We start from the raw sequence: 14,468 nt of genomic DNA, 5'->3' as shown, positions 1-14,468 counted from the left end.
GACAGTCTGTTTTGTCACCAAGAAGCTGGACAAAGATCAACAACAAATGAGAAGAGACTGAGACAAAAGATAGTTGGTAGAAACAGGCAGGTGTTCTTTATTTCATGTGGCACAGCATTAGGCAGACAACCCAAGAAACAGTTCGTAACAAACACCAAAGCTATCACTCCTAGGAACCATCCCCAAAACAAGGGTCTACCACCAACAGTGGCACTGAGATGTCGTTGCCTGTCCACTCTAATCTTCTTTTATTTTGCATATGCTCAGGCAATTTCTTAGCTGTGAGCATCCTTTCCAAGGAGACTAACTCCTTAGGAGACAGTATCTTTAGACAGCACACATACTGTGCAGTATCACCAAAGTGCAACCTCCTCAAGCCATGCTAAAATATAATGCTAGCTCTGGAGAGAAGGCAATATAACAGCCTCACATCTCTCTGAGGTAATATAATGCTGTTTCTTAGCTGACAACATATGGGACACCTGAGGGAAGATCATTATGGCTTCAGAGTCTAGTTTTAAACTCCTGACGCAGGAATCTGCAACATGGTCTGCTGAGAAATAGGGTGAGCACCTCTTCCAACTATGACTGCCAGGGGCCCAACTGCAGGAGAACCTGATTCTACCTTCACTGCGAAGGCACAGAATGTAATTCTGTTCTTTTACAAATTGAAGGGCTAGGAAGAGGAGAGGTAAATCAAAGATTACAAAAGACTGTAGTCTTTGCATTATTTATTAGGCAGGAGGTAAGCAGTGACTGTGGTATAGGAAAGTTATAAAGTTAGCATTCTGGAATAAAGGCATGAAGAATGGCTGGCTGAAGGAAGACATTTTAGCGCCTAAGAGCAAAGCTTTAAAAGTCTTGGGATATTACTCTTAATTATTATTATCTACAAGTTATTTTGTCTATATATACTTTTTTTTCTTTCTAAATTAAGAAAATAAACATTTATAACAAGTCACTGGGTCAAATCTTGCTCTCCACTGAAGCCGAATCCATTGACTTCAATGGGAGGGAATCCTGTGTAAACAATGAAGGGCAAATTTGGCCCTTTATGTCCTGAAAAATTTGCTTGTATCCATTTCTTGCAATCCTGCAAGGCAATACCGGTTGACTGGTCATAATTCTTATGAAATTCTCTTGAATTAACAGGGGAGTATCAACAAAATGCAGTATGGGAGAAAAAGAAAAGGAACAGAAACGTAAGAACTGCTTTGAAGAGAGAATTTTATCTATGTTTCAGAGCAAAATCACAAAAAGAGAATGGATAAGGATCAAATGTCACTGGCCCTTTACTTTCTAGGCAACCACCAAACCATAGTCTCAGTGAAACGCAGTAGACGACTACAGAAAATAGAAGTAACCAAATATTCCTTCTCCTTTGCAAACACTGGTGAACATCCCTTTGGGTCCTCAGCTAACTCCAGCTGTCTGCACAGTGTAGTGTCAGCCACTGAAAACACAAAACGTGTCTACGGTGCAGATGAATAAAACCTGTGGCATCTTACAAATGTAGCTTAATGTTTCGAATGCAAAAACACTACGTTCTTTTAGACACAGAACAATACAATTTTGGATGCATTTACCACTTTTATTTCACTATGCAGAAACATACATTCACCATGTGTTGTGATGCAGCTGACAGTGTAATGGACTCTATTCCTTCAGTGTGTATTATAGCTGAACACAAATGAGTTTTCAGTGGATGCTCTGTACAGGTTAAGGCTTGATTCTCAACTAGATAGTAAATGCTGACCAGATTCTCCAACATATTTTTTTCTCCTCTGAGAACAAAAGGGAAATCAATAGAAAACCATCATGGTTATTTCAGATTAATAATTTTCTAATGCTGCAAACTAAGTAAAATACAGATTTTCTCCAAAATAACTACATATAATTTACAAGGTTAGGATCTGTGAAGGGTGACTGGAAGCTGACTCTGAACAATGCTGACAAAAATTGTTAAAGTTAATATACTAAAATCATTACTACCTCATAAGGTATTCAGTCAGGTATACAAAGCACACTTTGTAAGCCTTTAAATATTTTGATAGGAGTAAAGATTCATCATTGTTTATCGGACAGTAATAAAACCAGATGAAACAAATATAGGATTCAAGTTGTTTACTGAATAAACTGTGTTATTGGCACATCTAATGTGTGGTAAAACATTATACACAGTAGCTATACAGCTTCTAGCATTTTGGGGTAATTTTCATTTACAGTATCTGTAAACATAAGGCTTGCCACCTAACAAATTTTAATTTGTTTAGACTTTCATAAACTGTGAAAGGCATGAATTGTTTATGTGTTATATGAAATCACTGTTTATATTGTTTATGAACGTGCAGGTATAGCTGAAAACTTAGACATTTTAAGAAAATTAAAAATGCTGCTTTTTTGTAATTTTATTGTTGCTTCATGCAATATTGTTTAACTGATGCTGATTCAGATTGCTCTCTATGGGAAGATATCTCTGCCAGTTTCTTTATTAACGGTCAAAATCAATTCTTCTGTACTGAAATTTTCCACAGACAGATACAAGTCAGTCAGGTTGGAACTGAGACTCCATACAGGCTCTCGTATTCCTACTGGTGTGCATGTCTGGATTCATATGCAATCTAAATTATTCCTGCAGGAAAGAGAATTGAGTTAATCATTTGACACAACTACTTCCTGGCAAAAGAGATCAAATAGTCCGTGCAACAAAAAGTATTTAGTAACTGCCATATTCCAGTGTAAGTAACTGTTGGCTTAAGCCCAAAGTCCACTGAAGCCAATGGAAAGTATTAGTGACATCAACAGACTTTAAACCAAGCCACATTACATTGTCTCTGAAATAATTAGCAGAATACCAGAAGAATCATAGCTACTCACTCCTCAGTGATTGGTTCCATCTTCCAAAATAAATAAGAGATACTGAAATTCAGTTTTCTTTAGGTCTCTATATCCAAAAGCAGGAGAGTAAAATAGTTTCAAAAGGTGTGGTGCATCATACTCTCTTACTTACACCAAATGCTAGGGAATACATATTATTTTAAGAATAAAATGCTGCTATAGATTCAAACAAATTAGACAAGCAGCTTTTTTTCTTCCTTCTGCATACAGCATTCAAAGCAATCTGTGCAACGGTGCTGGCATTAACAGCTTTTGCATAGCAGGTTAGTATGCATGACATGTTTCTGCACATGGAATACCATAATATTAAGATGTCTGTTTAGCCAACCACAGTTGGAAAGCATGCCTTTACTGGAAAAAAACTCAACACAAGAAAGCTCGACACAAGCTGCATTATCATCTCATCCTGATAAACAATGCTGCTTTACAACATAAAATGTCCTTTCAAACACAAGAAAGCCAAGACACCCAAATACTAACATATCAATTCACTTGCTTTAAAACAAAAGTCAAAAGCAAATTGGACCACATCTCTGCAAGTTGGGAATTAAAGCTTAGCTTGTAACATATCTGCACTGAACAATTAAAAAGCAACTATAGGTATTTCCTTTGGCATTTTAAAACAAAATGCACACCTTTAAGAACAAAGTACTTTTGTTCTTAAATGACATATAAGCAGACAAGAGATTTTTTTTTGACTTTGGGACTAGAAATTAGACTGTAACAAAGCATGGACAATGAGGAATTTCCAGAGAGCCAACAAAAGCGGATGAGCAGTTTCCGTTTCTCCAACTGGCATCATTAAATAACAGGACTCATACCCAGCAGAAATGTAAGCTGGAAATGCCAGTGAGAGAAAGCAAAGAGTTAGAGGTGAGTTATGGTAGGAAAATGACCTTTGCAACATGCCAGCTCAGTAAATGCCTAAGAAAATCATCTAGTCCTCTTACCTGTGGTCAATCCTCCCCATCTTCTGGTGTGATTTCTGTTTCTTTATGTACCACTACTTTGGTCACTGACATGTCAGGGTGCTGCTCTTTGGCTTCTTTAATTGCCTGAGCCAGCGCCTATCCCAAGGAAACCACAAAAGGGCAAAAACAAAAAGGAGGTGGAACATGCATGATCAGTAGCAAGGTGGAAAGATTCATGAGATATTACACAATTTACAAATGAGGAAAATGATTAAAATATAAAATATACCATCACTGACTTAAATACCAATCCAATTTAACTAAAGGCATGCCAGTATGAAGAGTATTGCTTAAGGCAACGTTTAGAAATGTTCTCTTTGGAAAAGTCTTCAGGGTAGCCTTTAGCAGCTTGCAGATTTTACCTGATCATGATCAATATCTGCATCTCCTGTGATGACTATCCGTTTTTCAATTCTTGTCTCTGAGATGCCTCCTTTCACAGTCTAAATGGGAAGGACAAACACATGTCAATAACTTACTTCAAAACGTGCCACTGCCCATGCAGAGAGTGGTCAGCTCAGGAACTCAAACCTATGGAGAAGACAATCTCCATCGCAGCCATCTCAAACGGAGCGCACAGGAGCAGCAACCGCAAGCACCCACCACAGGCAGCTCTGAAGGTGGCTTGTTGTGAACAGGAATTGGACTACAGGTTCTTTCTGACCTAGATTATTTTATGATTCTCATAAACCTGCACATGTATCAGAAGAGATGCTTGTATATGATGGGTAAAAATTGACAGGCATTAATGGTAAATTCATCCTATAAGGAAAAGGATGGACAAACGTCCACACAGATGGCTCCTATTAAGACCCAGTTAAGTCCTACCACAGGCTTCAGAAGGACATGGAGTGCCGTGGGGGCTTTACATAGAACATCTATCAATGGCAAATTTCATTCCAGATGATCCTCAGTGAATACTGGCAGGACAACTGTCACTATACTAAAAGGATTTGTGCTTAGGGAGGAAGGGAAAAACTGTTATTTAGATGCTATCCTGGAATTCGAAAGACCCCAAACCACTTGTCTCTTCTGCCGTAAGCTTTTCATCTGACTGTGGACAAGTTGCCTAGGGTAGAGCAACACAGCAATGCAACAGCAGTATCTGAGCTAACTGAACATCCTGTTATGACTATGTCACACCCATTTAGTTTATAATTTCAACATTCTGCAGAGGTAATACCTGAGGAGCCAAAAGCAGGGTAGTACAGCCACTATGCCTTCACACTCAGGCATATTACTCCTTCCCAAGTGCCACCTGATGACAATGTGATTAACTCAAGTGCAATATTTTGTGCCTGTGTAGATCCTAAGGATTTATGGCTTTCAGCACTATTGTCAAGTCCTTGCATACCATGTTAATGAAGATGGTATACCCAAAGACAGGTGAACGAAGACAGGCAGCCAAAATGGACTGGATGTTGTCCAGAGAATATAAGCATTCTCATGTTTTAAAATAAATAATACAATTAAAGTTCTGAAAGCATACATCCTCGTTAAAGAAATGGTGCCTATTTTCTGAGGACTCACTTTGGTGATATGTGTAGTGGTTGTAGTGCTGGTAGTTTCAGATGTGATAGTTTGTGCACTCATCAATACACCTGGTTCTGAGTCAGCACCACTGTCCACCTAGAGAACCAAAACAGAAAAACATTAACCATAAACAAGCTCCTGAGCACTGGGAGACAATAACTGGATTGGCTGAATTCTATTTGTACAATTTTTCATAAAGGGAATACATAATGATAAGAAAATAATTGCTTTTAGGGTAATCATGTGTAAGCAAGACTCCATTCTGAACAGACAGGAAGTTTAGACTTTTGAAACATGTATTTACAACAATGTTCTCGAAAGGCCCTACACGAGGATGATACCTTCAGATAAGCAATACTTAGATACATCTCCTCTTCATGCTTATATTTAATGCTTGAACCCCGTAGAACAGTTTACACTAAAGTACACACCTAAGCATGGGTTAAGAAATATGGGTTTCTTAACATCATGTTAAATTAGACCTTGAGCTTTACAGAATTTCTTACCTGTGATGACTCATACGTAATGGTTTTTGTTTCTGTATGGACTACTGGCACTTCCTTGGTTGAAATTTCAAGGTTTTCCCCACCACTAGAAACACTGCTAAAACTGATAGTCTCAGTCTTCACAACTGGTGACTGTGTGAATGAAACAAACAAGCAAACAAACAAAACCAAACATTTAGCAAGGCTTTTCAATTTCTTAGAGATTTTTTTTTTTTGCAAGCAGAAGGGGTACAAATAAAGAGTTCACGGCATTTTAGGAAAAAAAAATCTCTTCATTGTAATGGCACATACATGTGTATATACATTGCTGGCAGTATTTTTAAACTATCTTGTATTCCACAAAAACAAACTTTAGAAAATATCTAAACACATTTTCTTAAAATGAGAAGAGAAGGAATTCCCCTTTAGGCTTACTCTCTCTTGCATTCAGTGCTCAAAAAAGGAAGCAAGGACACTCTCAATCTTTTAACCTCTGTGCAAAATAATTCTTGCAGTTCTGCTAGTGGTGCTTAAAAGAAGAACCCTGGATTGTTTAAAACAGTAAAAATATTTCCAATTTTATCAGGTTTCGAAGAAAAAGACATTTTCTGAACTTGACAACCACAAAATTTTGCAAATCTTGATGAACTTTTGGAAAGAAAATGCCAGATGAATTCATGTTATCTGTCACATAAAATGCCTCCAAACAAGGTGTGGCATAAAAAGATCTTTTAATGCAAAATGTACATGGCATATTGCCAATAATGGAAACCAGCAGAAATCCCTGAAGGTGCCATGCAAGAAGGAAGGAAGAGGAGGAACAAATTGCCTCCTGTAAAGACACATTCATGCAACTTTTGCACCCTTTATTTGACTTTCCAAGAGAGGAGCAAATTTAGTCCACTATTGTTTGCGTTTACAGTGCGGTACAGAAATAATTGATATGTTAACAAATTACCTCAAAATGGGACTTTTTTTCCACCGTCTCTGAAACGTGGACTGTTGTACGACGCTCCTCGTCCTGCTCGCGAGAAGCCACGGCAGCGACACCCTCCTGCTTGGCCGGGGCCTTCGCGGCCTCCTCCCTCCGCTCCTCCTTAGCCCCGTCGGGCACAGCCGAGCCCTCCTTTCCCTTCCCGACGGGAGCTGCAGCTGCAGCATCCGGCGCCAGCCCGGCCGCTTTGGCGGGATCCCCGCTCAGCCCGTGCCTCTGCTCCACCACGACAGTCTCCTGAACCACCTTCTTCACCGCCTCCTGCTGTGGCTGAGCTGCTGCTTTCATGTCACTGGAGCTGATCTCCTGAGATGTCTTGGTCTCTGTTCTCTGGGGAGAGATAGAGAAAAAAACCCCTCAATTTCAGGAGTGCACATCCCTGCTGACCCCAGTTCCGCATCTTAACGTACTGCAAATGAAATTAAAAATAGGGTATTAAACTTTGCCAATTTATTTCTCTCATGCTGTATGGATTTCCATTGGAAGAACATTATCGCAATAGTAGAAAGGAAAAATAAAGCAAGCATTATAATTTTTAGATGTAAAGAGAAATGCCACACTGGTTTTCTCATTGGTATTACTGTGCTAGTTTTCTGCGGGCAAAATACAACACCCTGAATAATGACCAAAATAAAATGAAATGAAAAAAACTTGTTTTTTTTCCTCTTAGTGAAGGATCTATTGCAACAAAAGAAAAGGTACACAAAGTATATATGTGTCATGTTAGTTATGCAGGTCCAAAGTTATGCATAAAGACAGGAAACAAAAATAAAAGTTATCAGTGTGCAATGATAACATTCATGGATGGAAGCAAACAGCCACCTGAGCCCAGCTATGTGAAGAAGTAGTAACCCCTCCTATGAACTCAGTTGGTTTCCTGGCGGACTCTATTAAACTGAAGATATCTGACCCATCCAAGGTTTTCTCACCGCTGGACTGCTTAGTCTAAATAGACAAAGAAATGTAGAGTCATACAGAGAGGAAAGGCAGAGCTGCAAGCACAGTTATATTAATTGACAAATCTGGAGGCAGGGACAGAGGAAAGGGAGAGAAGGTTGCAGGGGCACAGAGAAGTTGAAAACAGGAAAAGAATGGGAAAATAAATTAGAAAAAATTCATAACAGCTACAATAAGCAGTAATTACATAGCATAGTTGTTAGCACTGGCATTTTGCTGCTTCAAGCAAACCTTTTTTTTCCCCCTGTTATTATCAAGCCATAGCGCAATACTACATTTCAGTAACATGGGTCTTTAAATAAATCGGAAAGGCTGAAAGCCTCATGTCTGCTTTAGACTGTGGTACGGATTTAAATTATGAAGAACAAAAATAAGCTGGGTTGGCTGCTGTCAGGATAAAGCCAGGCAGCGAGAGAACTGAAAGGCAGGGTGGCGTGAGGGTATTGCCTAAAATAAGTCATGCTTTAATCTTTAAACCGTGGCATGAAGTCAAAGCCACTCGTTACCACTACTTTAGATGCAGACGATTCAGTAATATAGTGAGCAGTAGCAATGGTATATGGCCGTTCTCTGGAATATCTCCACTCAGACAGGCTCTTATCTCTCCGGACAACTGCCCCTGTTTTTAGAGCTTCACTCTCAAGGCGTCCTTCTGCTTTGCCAAACTGCAAACTTCCCAGTGTACCGTGGAGCTGCAGATCCTGCTCCATCTTCAGGGCCTTTTTCCAACTCTCGTCTTCGGGACTTTGCAGCTGCGATACTGCTTCCTTTATAGGCGTTAAGGAGTCGGACGGCTTCCTCTGGGTCATCTGCACGTCCGCTCCCCTCTTGGCTCTCTCATCAGCGACCGGTTCGAGGATCTCATACTCAGCCACTACAGGAATGACTTTCACAGATTCTTGCACTTCCCTTTCCATCTTCTCCAGAGCTTCTGGTGAAGGCTGTACTGGTTTCTCTCCCTCTTTAACTTTACTTGTCATGGTTACAATTTTCCCGGAAACGGTATCATAGGATTTTCCTAGGGTGTACATTTTCTGCTTATTCTCCTCTTTGGATTGAGTATCACTCTCCAAGTCCTCAAAGCTTTGCATCAGAAGGGTACTGGATTGCAATATCTCAGGCAGAAGGCCAGCTTTACTGCTCACAGTCACTACTTTGTATGCCACTTTTTTTTGCGATTCACCATCAACTACCTCAGAGGGTACTTTGTCTATAACAACCCAATCCTCAGTGCCCTATATTTGAGATATAAAAGCTAAATTAGAATAGCTGAAGATTTAGCTACATTTCAGGAACACTAAAATATGAAGTCTTTCAAGAAATCAATGCTGCCTCCTTTGAAAGCATGTAATAACTTTTACCACTCTACCTTTTAGAGCAGCCATCAAGCAAACAGCCTCGCCTCAGGCAAAGTCTTATCTCTCTGTAGATCCCCTTCCCTTTGAGGCCCATATAATGGGGACACAAAACCAAAAAAACTCTTTTGTCATACTATTTCTGTAGCAATTTGTAGCACAGTAGCACTTTTAATGTATATTTAAATAATTGTTGGAATCATCCTGAGGTTTAAAATCTTCTATTGTAGCAGGGTTGATAATTGAAAATGAATTAAAGATTTAAAAAATAGGCCAAATAAACCCATTCAATTGTTTCTCAGATGTCACAAATATGCTTTTATTTTTAGGTTTTAGAACAGTGGGCATTTGCATGTACCAGTCGTCTGTGCTGAATTTCCTTGCAACTCCCTTCAGCGTTATTTAATAGTACAACACAGTAAATGCAGACTATTAAGACATTGTCTGATAATGTGATGTCTTTCTTTCTCCATATGCAAATATGCTACGTGATTTGCTTTGAATATGCAATCACCATCCAGTATATTTGACCATAAGACCATAACTTCTGTATTTAACTAAGCAAATGTGGCAGTATAATATCAAATGAATTAAAAACAACCTCTACGGATGATGGTATAGTTTTCTGGATAATGATTTGATGAGAAGTAACCAAAGTGCCAGCAGATTCTCCTTCCTGCAGCTTCTTCTCTATCACACTTGGCTAATAGAAAGACCAATAAAAACACAAGTTCACCATCATTCAGCAAAACCTGAAATCACTTGACAGTATAAGGGAAACTCATTCTAATAACAGAAGTGCCCCGTTCATCGCAACATTCTCAGTGAGACTTGTGCTAGAAATGCATGCACAACTGCAAACAGCACCCCCAAACAGTCCTGTGCAAGTGGATTTGTAACTTGTAGAGAAATCAGTCAATACTAGGTAGCCATAAGATCTGGTGGGTACTCGGTCCTCAGAGTTCTGCCCCCAGATTACACCTGCCTTTGGAACTTACAAAATAAAATAAATGTGTATTGGAAAGGAACAAAAGCATAAAAAAAATCCTTGGTAGCCTATCTGACTGTGTTTCAAGAAAGTATCATTTGTTTTTACCTGCAATTCAAGGAATGTAGTACCTCCCTTCTGCAAAAATATGAGTTTTTCTGATTTTTCACTTTCTTCTTTGGTCTAATGAATAAGAAAGTATCAGGGGAATAAATGGTTTTAGTACATGAAGGGCATATAGTACGCTATACAAAAGCCTCATCAATATATCTCTTCTCTACAAACTATTAGTAGCATGGTCAATTAGGAAACAGAATTAAACAGAATAATTTTACAGCAAAGAGGTTTCCAAGAAAATCAGTGCATCTCTGTTCAGGCCATTCATATGAATGCAAAGCAATTGTGAGCATAAAATTTGGGCAGTAGGAAAATTAGTGAACTTAATAACATTTGGGTGTGAATGTAACATGCCGATTTCATCTCAGATTATTCATTTAACTATCTCCAGCACCAACTTTTATGTCTTCCATCAATAGCCTAAAGCAGCTCACACAGCCTTACCCAGGATTTAGCTTTCTGAGGCTTTGCAACCTTCTGTGGTGAAGTGGACAGAAGATGCACTCTGAAAAGCCTTCGGGACCCCTTTCTCCTTACGGGTGCAAGGTTTATCATTGAAAACCCAGGTCTCAGAGTCTTTTTCACATGCAACAAGCTAAGTATTGCTGTATTATCCTCTCTAACAAGACACTGAAATCCTACTCATCTTTATCCTGTTTGTACCTCCATTATGTTTTAGGAAAAGCGAGAATATCTCTCTGTGACTTGGCCAAGTGGGAAAGTTAAAATATTGGTAGAGAGGATTTAAGACAATCCCCTCAGATTTGCCTGTTGATAGTGATACTGTAGGTATTTGTCAGGCATAGATATTGTTCGCTGCTCTCCCAGCTTCTGAGCTGGCAATGGCTATTGCTATGTAAGGACTACAGCTAGCACAATAAAGTGCCCTAAATACCCCATTTAAATAGGGTGGTATTTAAAACACATATACTCCATATATTCAAGGAAAAATGTACACATTTGAAGAGCATACAGAACATCTAAAAACTAGACAGCGAAATCCTGAAATGACCTCATCTAACGGACTGCAGTGAGATAAGCATATGTATATATGCTCATTTTTATATATATTTATGTATATATATATATGTATAAATAAAGTGGGTGGTTTAATCAATCCAGATCAGAGTAAACAATATTAATGAGTCTGTTAATATGCTGACTTTTATGTTCTGCACCTATCTGGCCAGCTTTTTAAGAAATTGTCAGATATTTAAAACAATATTTTGCATAAGTAAATAAAAACAAATTATTTCTCCAGGGTTAAGGTCAAGCTGACTAAACACAAACAAATATCAAATGCTGAAAGTAAACAGTTTGAAAAGGTGTTATTTTTCTCCTCTGTTTGAAAAGGTTTATTTTTCTCCTCTGGTCTTGTTTCATTATATTGAAGATCCATGTGTAACAGCACTGAATCCTTTTCCTAAAGGTGGAATTCTAAATTAAGTTTGTATTTTTTTAGTTGATTAAGCTATTGCATAATCTAGTTCTCAGTGGTGCCTATGCTGGCTGCTTCTGAATTTCTCAGCAGATGTTGATTTTGACCTATGCACAGCTTAAGCTTTTCCTGATAAACCTTCTCACTCCAACAGCAACCATCCTGCTCTGCTGAGACAAAAAGGATATTGGATGCCACCTATAGTGAAGGTCCCTTAAGGCCAGAGCTAGGCTCATTAACCTCAGGGTTAGGCAATGATAGTTCATATCTACTCACATTTTTCATTGAAACACCTTTATCTGGGTGAGATTTTGTGCGACAGCCCAAGTTTACTGGGACTCATATAAGATTGAGTAACTGGACATTGCTTTGTACCTGTTCCTTTCTTCCAAAAAGACAAGATACCAGGTAAGGGTCTCTCTTGTCCCTGCCACTGCTCCAGGTTAGAGCCTACATAACTCTATGCAATGCTTTGCTACTACTTGTGCATTTTAATAAAATAACAAATGTTATTACATTTGTACAGTGATAAAGAAAGGAAATGAACTCAGGAGACTTATCAAGGTGCTTCACTTGCACGCCTGGTTCAATCTCAGCCAGTGAGTCCTTTTTAACAGTTATTTCCATCTTTAACCGTTAAATCCATCCTGTTTGTTATGTTTAGAATTTTACTCTTGAGAAAGAAGATTCATAATTTCAGCCAAATTAACATGGTTGTAGGATTCATTGTGATTTGTGAACAAGACACCAGGAGCCACGTTAGTGCTCCTTAGCCCTCTCTCCAAAAAGTAGGCTTGGGGCACTGAGCTTGCTTTTTAGCTATTTTAATACAACCTGATGGCCATTCTAATGAATGCCAGATGCCAGTATCTGCCTGCCACCAGGGATTCTCCTTCCCCAGAGAGCTAAGGGTCTTCAAAGCCTTGGTGGAAAAGCTGACCTCTCATTTTAATTTTCATCCAATTGTTGCTGTATTCTTCACAATATTACATTACCATGAGGATGACAGAACTAACTATTTTGACTACTTATTGGTCTGTAATGCCAAAACCGAGTGGCAACCATAAACATGGTTCCTGCGAGGAAAAAACCACATCAGAACAAAACAATTCAATTTCATGCAGAGCACATGCAGCAGATTTTAACCTACTGGATTTTAACCAAGAGATGTTCCACTTTTTCCAAACATCTATCCATAGTAAGACAACATTAATGTTACAGTCCTAGATCTGTATCTCATTACTTTCTCACAAACTAAGTAAGAAAAAGCATTTTGATTGAGAGATTTTCATTTGCAAGTACATGGGGAGAAAGACTTCTTTTTCAGGCATACACTCTGCATAAAATTGCACACACTTAATATTGACCAGTGCTGGGTCTTCAATGAAAATTTATCTAGCAAACTATAGAAACTGTTATTCCCCTACAGAATTAGCCAAGTAACTCTATCATCATAATTTCTTCACCATCTTCAAAACCCTGCACAATTCTACCCTTTGCTCTGTATTTTCCTGTCAAGCTTGGCACTGTGCCCCCATCTGCCCTGCTGTGCCACTGCTCCCAACCACAGTCACCATCATTTAGATTTCCCCTCAATCACCTTCACGTTTTCCTTCACGTGTGGCCGAATTTCCCCAAGCTCACCGAAGCCCTCTGCGATGGGACCCTTGCACCCTTCAGAGACCCAGTTCTGCCAGGCTGCTGCCAGCGAAGCCTGGGCTACAACTAAAACAACTGCTCTTCCCTGAGCACACTGTTTGCTGTAAACTGCCTGCAGAAGTCTGAGTCCCGAGAAATGGGAATACCTGCTCCCCCTGATGGGAATACAGGAAGGCCTCGAGCACCTACCGAGAGTTACTATAAGTCAAAATGAACACACAAATAAAAACTCTTTGGATCGTACTGACCTCTTCAGGCACTAGCGGTTCGATCATAGGAGCATCCTCTTGCCTTGCTGCAAGCCGAACCGGAGATGTGGAAAGCCTCTTCTCCCACTCATTGGACACAGACGTTTCTGTGGAGGTTTCCAAGAAGGTTCGTTTCAGCTCACTTATATTGGTCTGATGTTTCATCAAATCTTCTTGGGTTTTGTCTAGGTCCTAGATAATTACAAAGGAAAAATACAGCAATTTGTTAAACATTTTAAGCCATGCAAATTTTAGAGGCAGAACACGTAAGTTAGGAAGGAAGGAAGAAAATAACATCTTAAGGAACCAGGGAGCACAACACTAACACAACACTCTGTGAAAATGTGATATTTTGAAAGATAACAGCACAGCATATCTCATACAAGTGAGTATAAAAATACTCTTAAGAGTTTATCCGTATCACTAAAATTTACAGCAGATAAAGAGGCTTCAAACAAACACACATATGCGCGTGGATGCACACACACATACGTGCACGCATATAGCTATATATATTTAAAGAACGAGGTAGAGGAGTCACCGTAGTCTGCGAAAAAATATCTACTTAATTTATTAGCAGGTGGGAATACACAGTTCATGCATCATAGTGCAGATTCACAGGTTTACCACTAAAACTAACACACAGGTACGCACATGCACTGGTATATACCAATACCAACCTCTAACATAAGATTACTATGTTTGACATACACATTTTCACCCTGTATTCGTTTAATCAGACTATTCTGAAAGAAGTGAAAAAGAAAGGGAAAGGTAAGGGACACAATATTTAAAGGATAAAAAAATGCTGTTTCTACACATTTC

The 14,468-nt window shown here is 39.1% G+C and overlaps 1 protein-coding gene across 21 annotated transcripts in view; it reads right to left on the bottom strand.

Annotated features, from left to right (window-relative positions):
- Positions 1-1,570: 1,570 nt before the first annotated feature.
- EPB41L3 (erythrocyte membrane protein band 4.1 like 3) overlaps positions 1,571-14,468 on the bottom strand; it is a 65,461-nt gene continuing 52,563 nt past the window's right edge. For 4 of the 21 annotated variants that reach the window (XM_088524091.1, XM_088524100.1, XM_088524103.1 and 1 more), the window contains 10 exons: positions 13,644-13,835; positions 10,290-10,364; positions 9,795-9,896; positions 7,704-7,826; positions 6,846-7,211; positions 5,909-6,040; positions 5,400-5,498; positions 4,232-4,312; positions 3,849-3,965; positions 1,571-2,632 (listed from right to left, as the gene is read on the bottom strand). In XM_088524091.1, the coding sequence (XP_088380217.1) occupies positions 3,855-3,965; positions 4,232-4,312; positions 5,400-5,498; positions 5,909-6,040; positions 6,846-7,211; positions 7,704-7,826; positions 9,795-9,896; positions 10,290-10,364; positions 13,644-13,835 (1,281 nt within the window). In that variant the 3' untranslated portion in view covers positions 1,571-2,632; positions 3,849-3,854. Of the gene's footprint in view, positions 2,945-3,848; positions 3,966-4,231; positions 4,313-5,399; positions 5,499-5,908; positions 6,041-6,845; positions 7,212-7,703; positions 7,827-8,344; positions 9,074-9,794; positions 9,897-10,289; positions 10,365-13,643; positions 13,836-14,323; positions 14,390-14,468 lie in introns of all 21 variants that reach the window. The other 17 variants (XM_088524096.1, XM_088524104.1, XM_088524097.1 and 14 more) reach the window with 11 other exon arrangements.

Source organism: Tinamus guttatus, unplaced genomic scaffold, assembly GCF_059628265.1.
Source record: "Tinamus guttatus ecotype Peru unplaced genomic scaffold, ASM5962826v1 Tinamus_guttatus_pri_ptg000203l, whole genome shotgun sequence".
In the NCBI taxonomy this organism is placed as follows: domain Eukaryota; kingdom Metazoa; phylum Chordata; class Aves; order Tinamiformes; family Tinamidae; genus Tinamus; species Tinamus guttatus.
The sequence above is the reverse complement of the archived record's forward strand: the minus strand, read 5'-3'. Positions and strand labels throughout refer to the sequence as shown.